The sequence below is a fragment of the Fistularia commersonii genome, chromosome 6 (genome assembly GCF_037954325.1).
Source record: "Fistularia commersonii isolate RoL2024-O1a breed Wild chromosome 6, RoL_Fcom_v1.0, whole genome shotgun sequence".
Lineage (NCBI taxonomy): Eukaryota > Metazoa > Chordata > Actinopteri > Syngnathiformes > Fistulariidae > Fistularia > Fistularia commersonii.
In genome coordinates, this window is record NC_141289.1 from 11,435,091 (window position 1) to 11,458,524 (window position 23,434).

At 39.8% G+C, this 23,434-nt stretch overlaps 1 protein-coding gene and 1 pseudogene across 2 annotated transcripts in view; both read left to right on the top strand.

Annotated features, from left to right (window-relative positions):
• The window catches only part of LOC147233360 (interleukin-1 receptor accessory protein-like 1), a 235,907-nt gene that overhangs the window by 12,036 nt on the left and 200,437 nt on the right, over positions 1–23,434 (top strand). For both annotated transcript variants that reach the window (XM_086148079.1, XM_086148080.1), the window contains exon 2: positions 6,444–6,538. In XM_086148079.1, coding sequence (XP_086004205.1) covers positions 6,457–6,538 — 82 coding nt within the window. In that variant the 5' untranslated portion in view covers positions 6,444–6,456. The remainder of the gene's footprint in view (positions 1–6,443; positions 6,539–23,434) is intronic.
• On the top strand, positions 8,271–16,987 carry LOC147233361 (uncharacterized; annotated as a pseudogene).

Genomic DNA, 23,434 nt, shown 5'->3' on the forward strand with positions numbered 1-23,434 from the left:
TTTATTTTCCTGGTATAAAAGTCATTCCAAAATGATTGCCATCAGTGGCAAAGCATACCACTTTGAAAGAGCAGTTATGTGTTCATTACCAGGTTAACATTAGCATTGTATTGTAGCTGCTGTTGGGATTGCCAAAATTGTTTGTACTTGTGCGTCAGATGTCCCCTTCAGGGTTGACCGTGAACCAGCGAACATTGAGAGTAGTTCATTTTTCCTGCTGAATCTGCCATGAATGTTATTGAATTTTGGGTTAATCTGCTGAGGAGAAAACACCATCGGGGTGGCAAAAAGTTGATTCTACTGGCGAAAACAATCAGAGAGCATGTAAGAGATACCTCATTTAATGAGCTTCATTTTCAAGAATGCTTCACTATTAACAGTTTGAAACAATAAGCTTGCATTTAAGGATTTCAAAAAGACTAATTTTGTATTCACACATTCAGTATTTTTGGACATTATGATTTGAAAGGGGATCGTTCCTCTCCCTTTATGCTCAATTGGGATTTTGATTGTATTTCTGACAGCTTTAAATCTTTTACCTGCTAATAACCGTGGGCCATAAAGTGGATTAGAATACAATAAGGCCTCAACAATCTGCCACTACTGAGTTTTTGTAATACACCATACACATTCGGGCATTTAAATGTCCCACACATTCCTGATCTGTGCAATGACATCCTGAAAAAGCAATTTAATTTCGGAAATCGGAGTCAATGAGGTAAGGCTTATACTTCAGGAAAACCAGATTCTTTCCTCTGAACAATTAGCATGATTTTTTTTTCAATGTTTGTTTTTGTCCAGGATGTTTTCACCATTATTATATAACAACTGTCCAACTATTACTGAGAAAAGAAACGAAACTCTGAATTGTTGGCAGTGTTGTCTGATTTTGTCCACTGAAGTGTGTTGTGTTTTTGAGCATTTGTATGTCTAATGGATTACTTGGGAAATATTCTTGTCAGCTTGCCATTTCTCCCAAAGGCATCGTCAGCCAATAATTTTAGTTAACTTTAGTTTCCTGGTCTTTATATTAATTATGATGGGAATATTCATTTTTGAAATGGCATTTTATTTCGAAAAAAAAGTGGTTTGTAATTTTGACTTTCAGAGTCATCCTAATCAGAATAGCTCAAAGAGCCCCTGATACCCCTATCCCACAAATGTAACATTAGAATTGCAAGATGGTTACTGATGGTTGTCTTTTGTTAGACACTAAACTATCCTTTTTTTTCTCTCACAATAACCACTGGTGTGCTCTTGAGCAAGGCCAGTAATTCAGACTACTCCAGTGGAGCTGCTCAGTGGCAGCAGACCGTGGTTGTACTTAGTGGCGACCAGGTGTATATAATATTTTATTATATATTATGTACATATATTTGATCCCAAGAGAGGAGTCTGCTTCCTAATGAACTATTATTGATTAAATAATGATTAAATCACATATTTTACTTGGCATTTGATCGGTACTTATATAATTCCATCTTTCAAACTCATCATTGCCAAGCACATTGAAATTATTGCCTGGACAGAGATGAATGACATCAGTGGAAAATATGACAGAAGTCACAGGCCTTACCACAAGTGATGGTCTTCTATTCCTTTTTGCTGGTCCCTTCAGAGGTCACCACAGCAAATCATTTGCTCTAATCGGGGGCTGCCACAGTAATTCATCTGCTACCAGACTTTCACACAAATGGTTTGGAGTGAAGTTAGGCATTGCACATTACAAGTATTTCTATATCTGTTATGATCTGTTTCTGATCTTGTCAGCTCATTATTAACAACATTCTCTTTAAAGCAGAAAACTGCCCCACTGCAGCCACTTTGATCTTATGGCATTCTAGCTCATTGTTGGAGTTACATTTGTCCTAACTGCTTATTCATTCTTGGGATGAAGAAGTGAAACTCAGTTCAGCAAACCGTCACTCAGCCTTTTGGTTATTGTAAAGGTTAAAGTAACCATGATGAAGACAAAATATTTACCAGATGACAACCATTGCAAATTAGAGCAGACACATGCAACAAACTCAATGATTACAAAAGTAGGAAATCTTATGCAAGAATCCTCCTCTGCAAAAAGACTCAAGTGCTTATTGTCATGTTCATAGAAAAGGAAACATTTTACCTTGTGCAATTGAATTGCTTTTTCGCCAGTTGCAGTGCATTCCAGATAGTATATCACAAGTATTTACAACATACTACTGACAAGTATGAATATGATTTAGTATGAATACATACTATTACAATAAAAGGCAGCATGTGAAAAATATAGTAGAAATGTAAACTGCAGAAATGTAAACAATGAAGGTAGGATTGTTTAGATTTTGCAAATTGAAAAGTCAATAAAAACACTTCCAGTGCAGGCAGTCTATAAGTATATTGAGGAAGACACAGAATTGCCATAAACAAATCGTTGCCTTTGAAAATTTTCTGCACCCTGTTTAGATATGTAGTATTTTATGACACATACCTATATCTATGAATGCTTTTAGAGACTAATTGTAGCCCATGTCAAAATAATCCCCAACTTGACTGGTTCCCTGTCACAGCTGGAAATGTGAAGGAGACAGTGTCATGGCCCCTGGGTTCAAGGAATTGTAACTGATTAAACATTATCAAGGAAGCTTTCAGTAATGGAAGGTGAGTAATCAAGCATCACTAAAACAGAAGGCCTGTGATCTACAGCTGTTTGTTCTCCCAAATCATATTATCCAAACTGGGAAGATGTTGCACTTGTGTAGCACCCACAGAACAGTTGTGAATAATTTTCAATGCAGCTTCAGCACGCTAACGTTGCTACTGCAGAAGGCAGAGCAACCTTGTCACCTTCGGCGGTACAGTTCTTGTCTAACAACTAGATGTCTCCAAACAACTGCCGCAAATGAAGACTAAGCTTGCCTTTATTTTGCATACTGTTTTCCAGAGTACAGATGGAAATATCCAGTGAAAATTGCAAATCGCTGTCCTCAATACTTATTCTACAGTCTGCATTGGGCAGTTGTCATTAGGCAATAAGCGAGGTACCCTCTATATTTGTCACTCATTGACAACAGGGCCACATATCGAGACATACAACCATTCACTTTATCAGTCATGTCTAAAAAAAACATCATATATATATATATATATATATATATATATATATATATATATATATATATACATCAATTGACCAACCACATGTTTTTGGACTATCGAAGGAAACCCTTGACTCAACACATAAAGGCCAAAATCAAACCAGAAATCTTCTTTCTGTGAAGCAGAAGCTTTAACCATTGTGCAGAATGCTGCCAAAATTCAAAGTATCAGCCAATAAGTGGGCCGGTATTTTTTCTTTGCAAATACCACAAGCCTTACATGTATCCAGATGATAAAGCACCTGAATCACTGCATGGCCTCCACCTTATAATTTTCTTGCATTCTTTTCCTTTGCCAATGTCACAGCAGTTGCTCAGTGTTTGAGATCCATTGATGATTTAACAATCTGTTTCTGATGTTTTCGTTGATGCCATTCATTGCTGACCCATGAAAAAAATGTAAAATGACCTTCAAACTAATCTCGGGGGAAGAAAAGAATGTCCTTAATGCAATGTTTCTGAAACATATGAGAACCTGCCAGAGCAGTGTTTTATGATTTTACACTTTGCTCTTTATAGTAATTTATAATATAATCCTTCATTATCCGATGGAGACGTTCATTCTCTGCAATTAAGCGATCATGGATGAACCATGAGCAGTAGGCATGATATCAGCCAGCACCAGGGGAGAAATGAGGGTGTTGTGTTAGGGGTTCAGTGTCTCGCTCAACAACACTTCCATCCCATTACCAACTCTTTACATAAATGTAGGCATAGTGAATTATTTCTGGTGTTGTATATCAACAACAATGCAACAGAACAGTTTTGACTTTTTCGGTGTTAAGATTTTGGCTTTGAAGGATTTGGGATGTCACAGCCTGCTGATGAGCTACAAAGTACAAATGGGGGATTCCATTGTTTCCTCTGTTCAAACACAAGCACAAGACCCCCCTTTTGTGCTAATGTTGCAGACTCGCACCAAACATAGAAAACTAATTAAAGAGATAAGATTTTTGTGTGGTGTCGTGTAGCTTTTCTGAGGTAGCATTGCCCTCAGGAAGCAACAAAAGGCCTTTTATGCGGAAAACGCAGCAATGTCTCCATCTTTGGCTGCTGGCCACTTACAGATTCCTTTGAGTGTCTCAAGGGTTATTGTGGTATTCAGGGTTTCCCCTCAAAGGCTTTCTGATGCTGCTTTGTGGAATCGATGTGAAGCATCTTTGTCGTGACCAAAATGCCAATGGAAGTGTCCTTGTAGCTTCCATGACTGCGTTGTATGGCCATCTAGACATTGCAAGAGTTGCAAGGACTGAAATTGGTAACCCCGCAAAGAGGAGCCACACCGCAATTTTAGTCATATCAATTGGCAGCATGAGTAATAAAGGTACCTCTTTCTCCTGTAACTTTTCATACAACTACAGTTGTCTAGCATTCATTTTATGGTATTTTTGATTTTTTTTTTATCTAATAAACTTTTCTTCATAGTGGAGAAGGATCCAAAGTGTGTGCCTGATTATGCCATGCTGATTTGGAAGGAAGATGGATTAGGGTTGTGGGTAGTTATCAGAGCTGTAATTTTCCTTAATGGAGTATTGACGTTTGTATTATCAGAATCACGCTCCGATGACATAATCATTCCTTGGCATAACAGATCTGGAGTCCAGGAAACAACTTTAAAAAATGCAAGTACAGATAAGGTAAACAAGGTGTGTGTGTGTTCTTTGAGCGCAGGGTGTTGTGACGTGTCTAGTGCAGTAGTTAGAGGGAAGGTGCATGCCTGCCTCGTGTCTGCTAGCTACCTCTCTCAGGGCTGCTGCTGGCTGGCCCTTATGGTGAATGAAGGAGCAACTAATACATCAGTCTTCTCCTGCCACTACAAAGCCTCTCCCCCACTCTAGTGGATTTGCCCTGACACTTATCAACCTGTCTGGGAAGATAAAACGCTAAGGGAGCACACCTGACAGAAAAGCTTCATACTAGTGGCACACAATAGGCGGTACTCCTGGAAACTGGAGCTACGGCAGCCTCCTGCAACTGTTAGAGAGTGCCAGTTGTCTTGGGCCCTCCTTGCCACCAGATTACGCGCTCCTGCAGTGAAGACGTTCTGCTGGGACATGCGCATCCCCAGTGACCCCGTAAATAATCCCCCTCCACAGGTATCCACCTCTGCCTCAGTGAGACCAGCAACCAGAAATGGTAGAAGTCTGGTGGCGATGGGGTGTCTGGTGGCGGGAGCAAGTCTGAATGCGTCTTAAGCTCAGAGTCAGAACCCTGCACACCAGTGGCACAGGGTTATCTTGAGTCATTAGCAGCTGAGGTTGAGTGTGCCCGGCCAAACCCTGTGTGTCAAAGTAGCCCAATGTAGGAGCCACACTGCTTACCCCAATTGGGGAGGGTACTGGAAAAGGTGGCCTAACAATTGTCCACTCAGAACATCCTAGATAGGGAACTGCACCTATCGGGACATTCCACCCAGCGGTCAAAATAAACAAAGACATCCTCTACACTTGTGAATCATGGACACTGTACGCACGACACAGAAGGATGCTAGAAGCCTTCCACATCAGATGCCTACAATGCATCCTGGGTATATCCTTGAGGGGCCGCGTCCCCCTCACGGAGATACTCTGCAAGACCAACTGTGTCACTATTGAGGCCAACAGTCGGCCAGCACTAGCTCCACTGGGTCAGCCATGTCATCAGGATGCCCAAAGATTGCATGCCACAGAAAGTTCTCTACAGCCAATTACATCTTGGCTGCTGCTCTGCTGGTGGCCAGAAAAGGTGATACAACCGCCAACTAAAAATCCTGATGAAGCGCAGCCTGAAGCCTACCCAGCTGGAGGAGGCCGCCACCCAGTGTTCTGCCTGGCACAGACTCTGTCAACAAGATGTGCACTTGAGGAGGACTGAACTGGTAGATAGATGAAGAAACGTAGCCTGTGGATTCACCTGCTCTGACTGTAGCAGACAGTGTGGATCAAGGATTGGACTCTACAGCCACAGCAAGACTCACAAGTAGTAGAGGCAGGATTGTTCTCATCATACACGTCTGAGAGACTATCAAGAGAGAGTGTATATGTGTGTGTGTCTGCATGCGTGTGTGTACATATGTCAGGTGAAGATGCATAGTTTGGAAATAAGGATGCACACAAACGGTGATTGGATTCTCTCTAGCCAACATAAGGTCTCATCAAAATCCTGTAGTTGTTGGCTCAGATGTGTCACTCTTTATATTTCAGCTTTAAGAGTGAATCCCCTGCCAAAATTTACCTCTGCTTCATATGATGCCTTGGATGAATTCAGTGTATTATTCATGGTATTCCTCAGTACAATGAAATAACACAACCTTTTGCTTTCTTTTAGGACTGGTTAAAAAATGAAAGCTCCCATTCCCTTTCTCCTCTTGCTTCATGCTGCTGTGGTCCATTGTGTCAAAGTGGTTTCAAAGAGAGGCTCGGGTAAGTCTTGAATTAGACACACTATCTTTCTACTGATTCATGCTATACAGTCACAATCCTATCCTATCCTATCCTATCCTATCCTATCCTATCCTATCTATCTATCTATCTATCTATCTATCTATCTATCTATCTATCTATCTATCTATCTATCTATCTATCTATCTATCTATCTATCTATCTATCTATCTATCTATCTATCTATCTATCTATCTATCTATCTATCTATCTATCTATCTATCTATCTATCTATCTATCTATCTATCTATCTATCTATCTATCTATCTATCTATCTATCTATCTATCTATCTATCTATCTCTCTCTCTCTCTCTCTATCTATCTATCTATCTATCTATCTATCTATCTATCTATCTATCTCTCTCTCTCTCTCTCTCTCTCTCTCTCTCTCTCTCTCTCTCTCTCTCTCTCTCTCTCTCTCTCTCTCTCTCTCTCTCTCTCTCTCTCTCTCTCTCTCTCTCTCTCTCTCTCTCCTCTCTCTCTCTCTCTCTCTCTCTCTCTCTCTCTCTCTCTCTCTCTCTCTCTCGTAGTCAAACCTAATCATGGCAACTGGACTGTGATCAGTTTCTTGAGGATGTTTCACCCCTCATTCAAGAGGCTTCATCAGTTTTACCAGACTTTTTGGAGCCCCTGGTATATAACTGCAAGGGTTGTGGGTGTAGACTGGTCTAGGTTGATTGAGATTCTTTATGCATATGTGTGTTTCATCATATCAACAAGTTTGTAATTTTGGAAAACAATCCAGCAATTCAAATTGTAGCCTTATGGTCATCTATTTAAATGCCTATGCAGCTTAGCTACTGGAAATGTTACCATTGTTTCCCAATGAAACACACTAACATAATGGCACACACGACCTTCACAACCTCATTCAACCTGAATGCTACCCAATAATGCACCCTCCTCAACCATGACCAACGCCAACCCATGGCGCAGAAGTTGAATATACGAAACACCTCAAAGTCTGTTAGAACAGAAGAAGCCCCTTTAGTTGGAGGCGAAACATCTTGAGTTGCTGTGATAAGATTTGGCTACGATTAATCAAAGAATCAATTTTTGCAAAAAGCCAGGGTAGCAGAATTCATCAACTCGATTTTGCCACATTTTGAGAGTCCTTCAAAGTGAATAGGGGTTTGTGGAGAGATATAACTTCTTCCAGCAATTTCTGAAAATAATAAATAATGTATTTGGTTTACTTGAGGAACTTGAAATTGTAATCAACACTTTTTTTTTTAATATACTCCCAGATATACCTGTTTTATCATTGAAGACTCATTTTTTTCTTTCTGTTTCAGTAGCTTACTATGCATTTGTCAATATAAGGGATTTTACCAAGGCCCATTAGTGCTTTAGATGCAATGAAATCAGTATGTAGTTGCACTACAGTTTGCATAGGATGGGTTGTTAATGATTCCATATTTAAAATTGTAGTGCTCCAAATCAGTCCCCTAGGGTTGAAGCCTAACTATGCGTTTGTAAATGAATGAGTGTTGATTATCCCCCGGATTTTCATCAGAATTCAGATGTGGTCCAATGAACATTTTGTTGCTTTTCCAGGACTTGGAGACTCACTTTGAAATAAAAACGGTCTGGGAATATATACACACACAATCAATGTGTAACCCATACACAAAACAACCCTGTTTATTTTTTACTGTCCAGAGGATCCCCTCATCTGGTCTTTATGCATGCATATTAGACACAGGTGCAGGAATGGCACAAGGCTCATCAAAGAGCTCGCTGCCTTTCCAGCAGAAGTCCCAGTGGGCTATCTTTTAGGATGCTTCACAAGCCATTGCCTGGGGCAAGTATTTGAAAAGTGTCCGCTAATAAATGAACACCCTATTTGAGCCAGACCTCTGTTCTTTGTTCATTTCCTTTCAGATTATACAGCTTTATTAGAGCACATACTGTTTGCAGGCAAGGGTTCCATTCTAAAAAAAAAAAAAAAAATGATGATAAAACCCAGTCTAAAATTGCACTGCTTCTATTTTTATGGAAAGGAAATTACCGGCAGGGGTTGTAAGGTTAGAATCTCATTGTTGAAAGCTTTTGTATTTTCATATAACAGCACACAGATTCTGTTTTGTTAATTTGAAATGTTTTGGTCAGTATTATATTATGGATGTTTGAAGTTATTTTTTCTTTGCTGGAAATATCTTGAAATTGATTACTCATTCAAGGTTGAAATTCAAAATCTAAAAAAAACAAATCTCAGTATACTCATTCACTTATACTCTGCAGTCCTCTGCTTGACTGGTTAGATCGGCCAACTAATGGTGCATGATTTTTTTTAACAAACAGCACATCACCACAGACAGTGGACGATAACAGTCTGATATTCTTACCACATACATTATTGTGCCTGTGATTCCCAATCCCTTATCTATCTTGATTTTTTTAGTTGATCTTCAGGGGCTTATTGAGCAAACAAAAAACATCCACTTGTAGTCTTGTCTATTGCTTTTGATCCTTCTTTATTGTTTCAGCAGTATGTTACATGGAACTCAACAGCAAGCAATCTTCCATCTTCAATGCATTGTCACTTTTAAACAAGCTGCCGTTGCTGTATCTCATTGTGCTAGGAACACAAGTTGACTCAATAATACCCAGATAACCATTTAAAGTGGTTTTGCTCATTAGGGGCACTCTAATTTGGAGACATTTTGATTGAGGTTTATAACCATTCACACTGACATTAACTGGCAATTTAGAACCTCCAATTTGCAGTTCATTTACCGCTTTCTCTGGCAAATTCATCTGATCTCTTCTAAAAATAAGATACAAAATTTCAATGAGTGGCAAGGAGTTATCTCAAAATACATCATAATATCTCAAAACACAACATAATAGACAAAAGGGAACTTTGCAGATAACTAAATACTTGCTAAATATATCTGTTTCGAGGGCAGATCAGTTTTGCCAATCAATTCACTTTTTGTAATGTGTTCATTGAGATGAAATTTACTGGATAACCCCAAGCCCTGAGCTAAAACATACAGCTTCAATATTGATTGCTGGCCAGAGGTTGGACCCCATTGGTTACTTTGACCCAAGCCTTCAGGTGTTTCAAAGAATGTTGATTTGTGGATTATAAAAAAGTGGAGGGACACAACTATTTGCCTTTCGTTAAAACATTCAGGACAGATTTGCTTCACCACTTGATGCCTTGCTGTTCATAATAGTGTCACCAGCTGTCTTCTGTTTGTCCAAATCTGGGCAAGCGTCATTTAAAATGACTCAGTTTGTCACTAATGTGTTTTACTGTCCAAGCACCAAGAGGTGCCAACAACTAACTGAAACTAGACAAATTGTTCCTATTAATTATTTGGAGTATGAATTACATTTTGGTGATAATACTAATAAAAAAGGCCCATTTTGACTGGGAGAAAATGTACTCTTATCGTGAATCTTATGGATTGGGTTTCAAATTGCATTAGCGACACCTACAAAGAAATATTTCTCAATAAATCAAATAAATTAGATTTAGCTATATATTTCTGATGCCACTGCTGCCTCTTTTTGTCGACTGATTATTCTGCACGATGAAACACAAGAGGCCTGTTTCCACATTAATTACTCAGAGTGAATAGATTCTCTTTGCTCAAAAAAAATTGGGCTTCAAAATAAATAAAAAAAATATTTGGCATTCACATGAAAAACAGATTGTGTTATATTCATTTTTAAACATTTTTAAATATTTTGTCCCATGAAAAAGTGTCACTGTTTATGTTTTCTTATCCCAGGCGAGATGTCCTGAAAATGCCTCTTTGGTCAGTTGGCTATAAACTAAATGGAACACAATTCTCTCTGGTCATCACATTGCCTTTTATTTCCTGTGACCTTGCAACTCAAGAGTTCACATAATGCTTGGCTCCACCTGAGCAATAACTATGCACTATGCCCCCCACCAATAATACTAGTCATGAGGGGCACATTTCTCTTTTCTCATTTCACTTCTCTTTTGTTACATCGGAGAAACAGCATGTTGTTTTTAGACAATGGATCATCTTGGTACTTATTTCAGGAAAGAAGTTTTTGAGTAGTCTGCCAAGAGTTTATTGTGTGTGGTGGATTACAAATGAGGTAAAACAAGGCTCCCTAACATTAACCCCTGCACACTCTGGAGGGGAACAGAATGATCACAGATCATTTTTGTACAAATTAGCTTTTCAGCCATTGGTTTTCAGCAGTGGTTACCGGTCTCTTTTGTTGTATGTACTCTGCACTCATTTAAAGTCGCCTTTTAAAAAAACTGTTAATGGACGCCAACAACAGTTGCGGATTCAGAGTCATATTTGTGACAGTGATTGAGACAAATTTGGCCGCTCGGCTGTAAAGTCATTAGTCCCTGTTTCTTCAGCAGACATTGATGAGTCCCCAGACAAATGGTGCTTACCTTTCTACAGTTCTGCAGTAATCCCAGCAATATATTAGACATAACACTCATTGTGACGCATCATTGTCTTTCTCATACATATGGAAAGGGCAGGTAGAGTACTCATGCTCTGGTTTGTTTTCCTTAGAGAATAGCTGTAGTGCCATTTTGTCAGTCTGAACGGTTGCTTAAATAAATAAATAAATAAATAAATACACAACAACAAGACCTTGGTTCCTATTAGGGAGCAGCTTCTCATCATACGTCTCTCCATGTGTATTTATCTACTGCTGCTACAGTAGGTCCACCACATAAATTTTTCTTCGTCGCTGCTGCCATCTTTTTTTTTTTTTTTTCATTCTTGCTGGGGGAAGAATCAAGGACACCTCGACAGTCAATTAAATTTACAGTCTTCACACCCATCGTAATGCACAAGTCTGGGAGGTTGTCCACATTAATATGTCAGATAAAGGAAAGAATCTTCCCCCCACATTAATGGGGCTATTCACAATCTCACCAATAATAAGGATCCTGTTAATTGGACAAGACAGTGATTTCTAACTGGGGGCGTCCGTATACAGCACAAACTCAATTAGGGCAAGCCACTTGACTTTGTAATTGATATAAAAGGACATTAAATATTGAAGGAATCTGTCACTAGAAACTTGGACATGGCGGCGACGCTGGCTAGTTGACTTTCTTTACCCCTAAAATGTATCACAGAATGCATTAAATTTCATTAAGGTAATTTTGCCATTGTTAGATCATGTATGTACTGCTTGAAAGTCTCTGAGGTCATTGTTATATATTTGATAAATTGTAATTAAGTTGCATGATACCATTTGAGGCTTGCCAGAGCAAACAAACAAACACACACGCAGCCACACAAATCTGCATATTCCTGCGGTTCATCTTTCTGCGGTCAATACCTCATACCTGCCACAAATGTTGAATGATAGGCTCAACTGCACTGCTGGTTCATAGCAGGGGGACATTGATCACACATATGATATTAGAAATTAAATGGCTTGTCACATGGAGTTGTTTTCCTGCCTGCTGCTCAAGAGAGAGGCCACTCAACAAGTGTGCCAGCTGTGTGCTGGAAAACCATGGAATAGCTCTCCGTGCAAGATGGATGATGATCAATCAACTGATTTATGAGCTCTCTAGTCTTTCTGTGGCCTCTTTACTGACCTGTAATAATGTTTAGCGCCTGAGAAAAATGTCAGGAAAGATGTAGACACCTATAGCTACCAGTGAAGTGTTTTAAAATCTAATCCACTGGCAGTGCTCCCAAATGCAGAGTGAAGATTTGTCAAACTACAGCCCTTTTGTTTTTATTATATTTTTTTTACTTATTTACTGCTTCGGGGCTTTAAAGTATAAGGCACTGTCAAAGTCTTGCCAAAGTGTGTGTATGTGGGGGGGGGTATCCGTCAGTCAAGTGTATGGATTTTAAGCCTTGCATGTTCAGGTGCTTGCTCAATGTTTCGATGTCACATTTAGTTTTGGTCTAACTCAGATAGCACAATAGGTTCCTTCAAGGTCAAAATGACTTTTTTTTTTTTGGGACTATAATTACAGTCGTAGTCATAGTTCACTCCCCTGCAAACTTTTAGGTTTCAGTCCCAGGGAATCTCATGGCAGCAGCTCGATCTATCCCACTGTGTAAATCACTTCTACCACTAAGTGGACTGTTAAAGACACCAGCATGTGGGCAAACCATACGCACATGGTCATTTGATATTCACAACATCAAATGATATCCATTTTGCCCCAAACTGAATGCCCTTGGCTATATCAAAACATTAAGGTGTACATCGAGGCTTATTTATTTTTGCTTTTGATTAACTGGTTTGAATCCTGGGAGTTTGTTCAATGCTGCAAGAAAAAAATCTATATCAATCGAATATACACAAGCAGGTTTTTCCATGGGCATATACCATGGAATTAATAAGAGAAAATGGTGAAATAATTTAATTCATCAACAAGATTCCATATTTTTTACTGCTGTTCTGTTGTTATTTTTTTTTAGCTTGCATTTGGTCTTTAAAGAAAGTCAAGAAGCCAAATTGTAAATAACAACTCTCAATATTAAATAAATCCATCCCATTTAGTTCCCAGATGTTTCTGAATCAAATTTGAAAGTGAAAACAACTTCTTTATCATTTTCTAAGATACCAGTAGTTCTAAAGAAATATCTGAAGCAGACTAGATTAGTGGTTTCTTTAAACAGATAAACATGAAACACATTCGTAAATCTCTCTTTTTTAACTTTATGCTTTTCCCTTGAAAAATGTTCACAAGAAAACTTTTAACATATCAATTTTTTTCTAATGAAATTATAATGACCATGATCAAACTATAATGAGCAACTTAAAGTGCAAATCTGTACCTTTTCCTATCCTTTATTTTTAGCAGCGTGATGATTATTTGAGTCAATTTATTAAGTAAAACAAAAATGTCCTTTTAGCTTAAGACTAATACAGATGGTAAAATATATTGTATTTAGATTGCCTAATTTTTCTTCCTTTTGTGCCGTCCTGTTTGTTGTACTAACTCACTCGCATCACCATTCAACACTGGGATACATTACATAATCTCCATTTTAATATTTTTTGCTGAAAGATAATGTGTCCATTTGAAGCTCCCTCAGCAAATTATTCAGCCCACTTTAACATCTGGGGCGTTTGGTAACAATTTGAGAGATTATGTGTGTGGATGATAATGAGCTTTAGTCCAAAAGAGGATTTAAATATGGAGAGGGCTGACCAGGGCTTGATTTAAAGAATAATCAAACTCCAGGTTTAAGGAAGAGGAGGTTGAGGGGAAAAATGCAAGGTGAAAATTAAAAATATTCAAACTAGTACTCTGACAACACAAACAGCGATTGTCCTGAAAATTATTTTAATTCTCCCCAGACTCCTTGGATCTCCAGTCAGAGCCACAGGGGTGAATGAACCGGTCTGTCATTGAAATCAATTTACCTTGAGGCAGCAGTTGGGCTGTATCGTTAAATTTTGTGCTTTTTAACTGGAGGCTGCACTCCATGATTAATCCATGTGTTCTTCCTTCATCTTGCATGAATCACAATCCTGTCTATCTAGCTGGTTTAGTCCCCCCCTCGTCCCCTTGCCTGTCCTTAGATTTGGCTGAGTGCTTCTCCAGCACGCCGACTGCTTTGGGAGTTATTATTATTGCAACCGTTGATTATTTGTTTTCTCCTGGAGGCCTGGCAAGATTACTGAGGGACAGATGCCTCAAAGAAAAAAAAAAATCCAAATGCCTATGTGTAATCCCATAATCATCATTGCATCCTACAACTTTTTTAAAATTACTTTTACAGGGTGGCACCATCCGTAAAATCAGTCATGTCATTTGAAAATAATACCTCTCCTAATCTGTAGACGGGTAAACAAATTAAATGCTTCTCCCGTAAATTACATCCTTAGATGATCTGCGGCGTGGGATAAACTTGGGCGAAATGATAATTTATATTTTTCTTGGAGAAAAAAAATTAAAAAAAACACAATCATACCATATGTACCATGAATCAAAAGAAGTGTTTGCCATTTATGGGGCTCAAGCTTAATGATTTTGTTTCCAATTGCCTTGTGGATTGCATAAACAAAGACATTTTATTCCTTTCTCTTCAGTGGTATGACTCTGTGTTCATTGGTTTTCATTGATTGTAATGCTAACTTTGTTTTGGGCTGATGCAATGGGGTTAGGTTCGAACAGTGCTCCTTGACTGACTACACTGGTTCTTGTCATTTTCGAATGTATACACATTCCATTGGTTTCATTGAAAGGTTAGATGGGAGGTTAAAATGGTGGCAATTATGTGTTTGATGCAGAATTCCATTGCAACTTTTCATTTTCAGAGGCCACCTGCCCATAAAGTATATGTCTCATTAAGATCAAGCATTGTCAGTTTAATGTTCATCCTTTAAATAATATTGAACAAAATATTTGCTGAAGAACTTAAAGAAAAGTAATTTCAGTTGATCAAGCATTCTTATTGTCTTGCACACAGGGTTGGCAGGGTGCTGGAGCTGACCTTTTGCAAGAGGTGGCTAATGCCCAGGACAGGTTGCCAGTCAATCACAGGGTGATATACAATGTCGTAGAACCAGTCACTCTCTTATAACATGGTGGGAGTTTTTATCAGGGCAGTTTTACAGTAGTAAAATATTTGTTTACTGAATTGATATGAAGCAAGATGAGTAAGTGTATACCTGAGTATTTTGGACTTCTCGAGACCTCCTGCCTGGCAGCTCCAATTCCAGCATCCGTCTACCAATATATTCACTGTCCCTCTTCTGTACACGACCAAGCCATCTCAGTCTGGCTTCTCTGACCTTCTCTCCAAAACATCTAACGTGTTGTTCCTCTGATAGACTCATTCCTGATCCTATCCATCCTGGTCACTCTCAAAAAGAACCTTAGCATCTTCATCTCTGTAATCTTCAGCTCTGCCTCCAGTCTTTTCATCATTGTAACTGTCTCTAGGCCATACAGCATGGCTGGTCTCACGACTGTCTTGTACAACTTTTTTTCTATCACATGATACCCCTTACACCTTTCTCCACTCACTCCAACCTGTTTGCAGCTCTCTCTTTACCTCTTTTCCACACTCTCCGCTGCTCCGGACTGTTGACCCCATATACCTGAAATCCTCCTTGATCTCCACTCTGTAGCCTCATCATACTCTGTCTTGCTGCGAATAACCTTCATTCCTCTGCTTTCCAACATATACCTCCACCTCTCTGGATTTTCCTCAAACTGTTCTCTGCTCTCACTACAGATTGCAATGTCACCTGCAAACATCACGATCCATGGAGATTCCTGTCTAACCTCATCTGTCAGCCTGTCCATCACCACTCTTATCCATCTATAGTTGCAATTTTGCACATAACCCTTATTCTTATTCCATATGTATATCATCAGGACCAACTGCCTTCCCACTCTTTATCCTCTTCAATGCCTTCCTCACTTTACTTTTATTAATCTCAGCTAATTTGTGGTCTGCAATAGTTACCTCTTCTCCCCTTGCCTCTCTTTCATTTTCCACATTCATCAGCTCGTCAAAGTACTCTTTCCATCTTCCCATCATTCTTCTAGCATCTGTCACCTGGACCTGTTAATCACCCAGACCTGTTGTACATCCTTTTCATCTTTATCTCTCTGTATAGCCAACCAGTATAGATCATTCTCTCCCTTCTTGCTGTCCAACCGAGCATACAAGTCATCATACACCCGTTGTTTTGCCCTTACTACCTCTATCTTTAACTTGCGTTGTATCTCCCTGTACTCCTGTCTGTTTTCTTCAATCCTCTGTGTCCAACTTCTTCTTTGCTAACCGCTTTCTCTGTATATACTCAGACTTCACGTCCCAGTTCCACAACCAAGTCTCCTTATCTACTTCCCTTCCACAGCAAGTACTCTCCCAGCTGTCTCCCTGATCAGTTTAGCTGTAGTTGTCCAATCATCTGGAAGCTCTCTCTGACCACCCAGAGCCTTTCCTCCCTGAAAACGATACGACACTTCTACCTTTTCACCTTCCACCACATTGTCCTCTGCTCTGCCTTTGTCCTCTTGATCTTCTTTGTAACTGGAGTCATCGTACAAACCAGCATCCTATGCTGTCTGGCCACGCTCTCACCTACAACTACTTTGCAGTCACTGATCTCTTTCAGGTTACCTCGTCTGTACAATATGTAGTATACCTGTGTGCCCCTACCTCTGCCCTTATAAGTTACCCTATGTTCCTGTATTTTATGGAAAAAGTGCTCACTACAGCCATTTCCATCCTTCTTGCAAAGTCTACCACCATCTGTCCCTCTGCGTTCCTATTCTGTATACCAAATCTGCCCATCACTTCTTCATCTCCTCAATTACTTGCACTGACATGCCAATTGAAGTCTGCACCAATTACCACTCTCTCATCTCTGGGGATATTCTGTATCACTTAACCTTTCTCATTCCAGAACTTCTCCTTCTCCTCAAACTCTCACCTGTAGGGTGGGAGTTTGAGCCACTATCAACATAGCCACTAACAACATTGAGCATCACGCCTTCAATTTCCAGTTTCAGACTCTTAAGTCTGTCTGACATTCTTTTCACCTCCAGAACATTCCTACAAACTCCTCCTTCAAGATAACCTCTACTCCATTTCGCCTCCTGCAAGCACCCTGATAGTACATTAGAATGCACTGTTGTCTTGGCTATTTTCTGAGGTAGTCATGATTAAATCCATCTTGTTGCAATGGGAATAATATTCTGATATGGGCTATAGAGACAAACCACCTTATCAATATAAGGTACATCCAAGTACGGTCATTTCACCTTTGATATTGCCAAAAAACCTGATCTGAATAAATATTAATTTGCCGAGATGTCAACAAGGAAAGTCCTTTCACCATTTCATTTCAATAAAGGCACAGCAAAAAAAAAATGCATTGGTTTTCTACTGGAACACTGTAGGTGACTATGGTTCGCTGTTCTGCCTTCTGTGAAGTCAACCTGCTTCAAAGCCAGTCTCTTTCTTGTCATATGAGCAGCCAATTAAAAATGTCCCTATCATTAAACCAAACCGAAATAAAATACATGCATTTCCATATGGAGCGGGCCAATTACAGCTGATATAGAATTGTCAGCTGAAACACCAATAAACTCACAGTGCCAGTTGTGAACTCGGGCATTTACAACTGTCCACTTATAAATGGAATACTGTGTCTCAAGTTAAGTCCCTGAAGAGTGTCCCTATCTTTCTTCCTTGTCTCGACAAATGATGGGAAGCTTGTGACCCCCTCCTGCTCTGTATTTCCAGCTTTACTTAGTCTACCACCCCCCAAAATGACTGTGGCCACTTGTGGGAGAGGTGAAGTTTAGTGAATGGCTGAACTCACCCAACAACTTAGCATTTGATGTAGCTGTCAGGGTCTCTAATGTCAGCCAGGCACTCAGCATGGTGCCTTTTTTCATTTTCTTTTATTGGAAAGTTTGAACATATCCTTTATTACTGTGTTTAGTCCCCCGTGTCATTCTCCCTGTTGCTCGGTGACAGCTAAGAACAAAAAACACTGCTTTCTTGTTCTTTTTGTGCATTTTGCTTCCTGTCGTTTCCCCCCTTTTAAAATTCCTGTTTCAAAGTGAGGTTTGGTCAAAACACAAACTTATTTTGGCAATAAATAGGGATTCTGAGAATTCCTACAGGTCACCAGGGAGTCCTGCCAAGTTTGGGGCTTTTCAGTGACCCTATCTCACCCCCACCACCAACCAACAGCACCAATCAACACACACTCACTTTCTTTGCATGAGAGAAAGGATGCAAGCTTACTTGCCGAGGAGTGTGTCTTTGTTGGTTGCCGGAAACTGATGCACTGCAGGAGTTTTTTGAAACAAACCAGGTCTCCCCTATTATTTGGCACTGGCCTGCTTTCTTACTACTGCTCTTTATTCTGAGAATACAAGGTGGTCTTATTCAAAGAGAATTGTTTAGAATTTTGATTCTAAACAGCAGGGAACTCTGTCCCCAGCTCTATAGGAAAGTCCTAATTTCAAAAAATACGAAAGCATCTATCTGGGGGAAGAGAGGCAATTTTTGATTATGCTACACTGAATGTGATCATAAATATCCATTCATCCATCCATCATCTGCCTCATATCCTGCACTCAGGGTTGCAGGAGATACTGGAGCCTCTCCCAGCTGCAGTCGGGCGAGAGGTTGGGTACACCCCGGACTGGTCACCAGTCTATCGCAGGGCCACAAATATACATATTCAGTCTACTTCTTTATTCCTTGTAGCCACCCCTTGTAATTTCATTTGGCATGGTTTGTAGAAAAGTGGCGCAATGGTTAGCGCTTTAGCCTCACAGCACAAAGGACCCTGTTTCGATTCCCGACAACGGGACCATTCTGTGTTGACGTGCACATGTTCTCCCTGTGTCTGCGTGGGTTTTTTCTCAAGTTTCCTCTCACATTCCAAAAACATGCAGCAGGTTATTTGGAAAATTAACCTGAGTGAATGTTGTCGGTATATGTGGCCCGTGCGATTGACCCAGGGTGAACCGATGACAGCTGGGATTGGCTAAAACACCCCCTGTAACTCTGAGTGCAGGATAAGCGGTAGAAGATGGATGGATGGATGGATGATTTGTAGTAGAGTGATGCCACATATATCCTTGTCATGTTTAATGCAATGATATATTTAAGACCTCTTATTTACAATCCTCTAGAGTTCAAAAATGGTAGAATATGGCAGTTGATTTTCCTGCTGTGCACTGATCAATACATCCTACCTATTGATTTGACTCCACTTTCATATCCATGGTTTGGGCCTCCCTCTATTCTCAACAGTCACGAGGAAAGCAAAGGCTCTATCATCCTCCCACAGTGTTCATACGTGTACATTAGACGTAACACGAGGGTGTCATATTATAATTGTTTTCAGTGAGAATGCATGAAGGAGAAGAGTAGGAGGCAACGATCATCAGTAATTTACACTATCTTTTAATGCTATCGCGGAATCTCTCTCCCTCTAAATGCAGGAAGCTATCAGTCGCATGACAGACTCAAAGGGAACACATTTTTATATCCCTGATGGCTTTCTTTTTATCTTCCAGCTTATTACTGTACATAAAAATAACATGCTGCAAACATGGTAGATTTCTGTCTCACAGTGTTCAAAGTTTGCTTATAAATTCTGAAATTCTGAAAATATTCCTATACTGCCGCTTCTTTCTCTTTCAGCTGTTCCTTCAGGGGTCGCCGCCATAAACCATCTGCCTCCATCTGCCTCCATCTAACCCTCTCCTCTGCATCCTCTTCTCTCACACCAACTAATGTCATGTACTCTTTTGCGCCATCCATATATCTTCTCTGACCTTATCTCCAAAACATCTCACATATGCTTTCCTTCTCATGGACTCATTCCTGATCCTATCAATCCTCATCACACTCAAAGAGAACATCGCCATTTTCATCTGTGCTACCTTCTGCTCTGCCTCCTACATTTTCATCAGAGCCACTGTCTTCAACCTGCTTGCGTGTGATTCTTCACTTCTTTTCCAGACTCTGTTGCTCTGTACTGTTAATCCTGGGTACTTAAAATCCCTCACCTTATTTATCTCTATTCCCTGTAGCCTCCCGGTTCCACTTGGGTTCGTCTCATTCACACACACATGCTCTCTCTTGCTGCAACTAACCTTCATTCATCTCTGTGCCAAAGTATACCTCTACCTCTTGAAATTTCCATCAACCAGCTCCATGCTCTCACTACAGATCACAATGTCATCTACAAATGTCAAAGTTCATGGAGATTCCTGTCTAACCTCATCTGTCAGCCAATCCATCATCGTAGAAAGCAAGAAGATGCTCAGAGCCAGTCCCTGATGCAGTCCCATCTCCATTTTGAACTCCTCTGTCAGGCCTTCTGGCACACTTCAACTCTGTTTCACATACATCTCATACATTCCAGAGTCAAGATTCAAAGTGTTTATTGTCATATGTAGAGTGTGGAAATGTGTCCCTGTACAATGAAATTCTTACATTGCTGTCCACAGTGCATTTGGGTTTGTATTGACATTAAATAGGTAGTGTAACCATTATTATAAATATGAACGGTGTTTGACAGTGCAAGTAAAACGCCAAGTGCAGGTCCACCATGAGTACAGTTTGAATGGCAATAGTTCCTTGTGCAGTTCTGTACTTCAGCATACCCACCCTCACCTAATGCTTTATGTGCCTTTTCTCCTGTCTGCTCTCATCACTCCCCTCTGTGTCCCACATCTTCTTAGCAAACCTCTTTCTCTGTATATACTCCTGCACGTCCTCATCCTACCAGCAGGTCTCCTGATCTACTTTCCTCACTCCACACACCAAATACTCTCCCACTTGTCTCCCTGATCATATTAGCCGTAGTTGTCCAGTCGTCTGGAAGTTCCTTCTGACAAGTCAGAGCCTTTCTCAACTCCTTCCTGAAAACCATAGAACAGTCTTCCTTTCTCAGCTTCTACCACTCCATCCTCTGCTCTGCCTTTGTCCTCTTCATTTGTCTTCTCACCAGTGTCATCCTACACAGCACCATCCTATGCTATCTGGCTACACTCTCACCTACCACTGATCTCCTTCAGATTACTTTGTCTTACAAGATGTACTCAGTGTGCCAGTGTGCCTGTAACAAATGAATGCCAGTGTGCTCCTACCTCTGTTCTGCTTATCTCTCCAATAAGTTACCCAATGTTCCTGCCTATTCTGGAAGAAGGTACTTACTGCAGCCATTTCCATCCAATTTGCCAAGTCCACCACCATATGTCCCTCAGTGTTCCTATCATAGAGACCCAACCTGCCCATCACTGGCCTGATAACCCAGGCCTTGATCAAGCCAATATAAAAGTCATCCGTGCCATTCGCATTACTCGTCTGTCATAGGTTTTGTCGAAGAACACTGGCTTACGGATTACGGCTGCATTGGAAATACACCTTGGCGTTAGATTAAAATATTAACAATAAATAAATAACATAAAAAGTTTTATACGGAGTGACATAGGTCTGCTCACTCTGGAAAAGGTTTCTTGTTAAACACGGATCAAATACTAAATATTTTTACAGTGATAGGTTGCTGCATCCATGCACTCAGAGTTGCTATTAACATCTTTTGCTGACAGTGGAGCAGATGTTACTTATCGTTGCATCGCTGTATGCTGCCAGTATCCACGTAATGCAACACGCTGTGACCTTATGATCCCAACTGCTTTCCCGCTTTCAGCATATCCCCAGACACAATCTCACTCTCCAATACCAAATTACAAATTCTTCTCTTTCTACAACCCCTGCCTGTGTTGTGCATGTGATGTTACCAGAGGGTAATTAAACATATTCGGCTCTGTTGAGCCACTCCCGCATGTTTCTCCTTTATATCATCTGACGTCAGAAACACTTAAAATAAATTACTGTGTAAAAATGGATTGTTGAGACAGCCAATTAAGTTTGTTCTTCTTTAGCCTCAGAGTGTGTGTAATGAGGCCCATAGCTTAACTGTTATGCGTGCTATAAGTGCTGTTTGACAAAATATTTTTCTTTTATTCTTTCACTGAAATTGAGTTTAATGAGTTGTGAAAATTATATAGAAACAAAAGGTTATCATGTTCAATCAGCTGATGAGACACACACACACACACACACACATGAAATATTAATATACCCGAAGCAGATTTTGATGTAATCAAGTCATTCATTTTTAAGTTATTATGGCCTTCTGTGTACAAACATTTTCCAATGAAGTGCAATCATGGTCACAATCACCACTCTGTGGTGGGACTGAACTTGGACAATCTTCAATCAGTGGCATTGAGAAACTGAGAGCTAACTGAGAGCTATCTTTGACAATCCTTCCCACCTAGTGAACGATGAGCTTTGGCTGATGGGTAGCTCATTTAGCCAGTAGCTCTTTCCACCCCATAGCAGAACCAAACACTTCAGACACTCCTTGTCCACATTCACATGTTATGTGAATGAGTGAGGTAATAATTCTGTTATCTGTTTTTATCCTCGTTGTCAATCTGTTATCTAATTCTATACTTGTTGTTGTCTTCATCCTTTCAAAACATATTTATATTTATTGTTTCACTGCTGTGACAAATGAATTTCCCCTATGGGGATCAATAAAATATTCTTATCCTTAGAACAAGTAGTCAGGTGCGGGATTTGAAAGATCGAATGGCTTTCAGATCCCCTCATTATTTGAAGCTCTATTCTGAAGCAAGGCTGTCATAGCAGAATATGTTTTGGTTATTATTACACTAAGGCAAACTAATGATTTGGTTCGATGAATCAACCTGGGGCTAGGATCAGGTGCGAAAAGCAGCTTAGATAATGGCTTTGGATATAAGTACATTATCACCCAAGATGTTCAAGATTTGGTGTTTTGGGAATTAACATCTTTTACATTTCTAAATTTTCATATACTTCATCAATGATAAATTATACGAGAGACCATCCTGCTCACCGGTTGGCTGAATTTCCTCCATATGGGTCACTCTAACTGTAGCAATAATACAAGTGATAATAAGTCAGTTTAATTGACTAATAACATCTGCAATGGCTGAATGACTGATGAAACTGCTTTATGAGGCTGATGACATCAGTTGTATTCACGCTTACCAAGAAAATTGTATGGAATAATAGTAATTGCATTATTGAAAATAATTTATATTTTGAATTTACTTGAAACACTGAGGCTCATTTTCACATTTTACAACACAATCTGGCAAAAAATGGGAGGGACATGTCAAAGACATTTTTGACAAATCATCGGTTTAATTTCCATCCCATATAAACTCTGCTTTTATGTTCTCCTAAAAGTATCCAACTTCTATTATTACACCTTTCATTTGCTCTGCATTGAAATTCAAATATAGCTTGATTATAATGTTTAATGCGCATCCCACCCTCAGTGATTTTTAAAAGCGTCCGATACAGGCATGAAAAGACCCC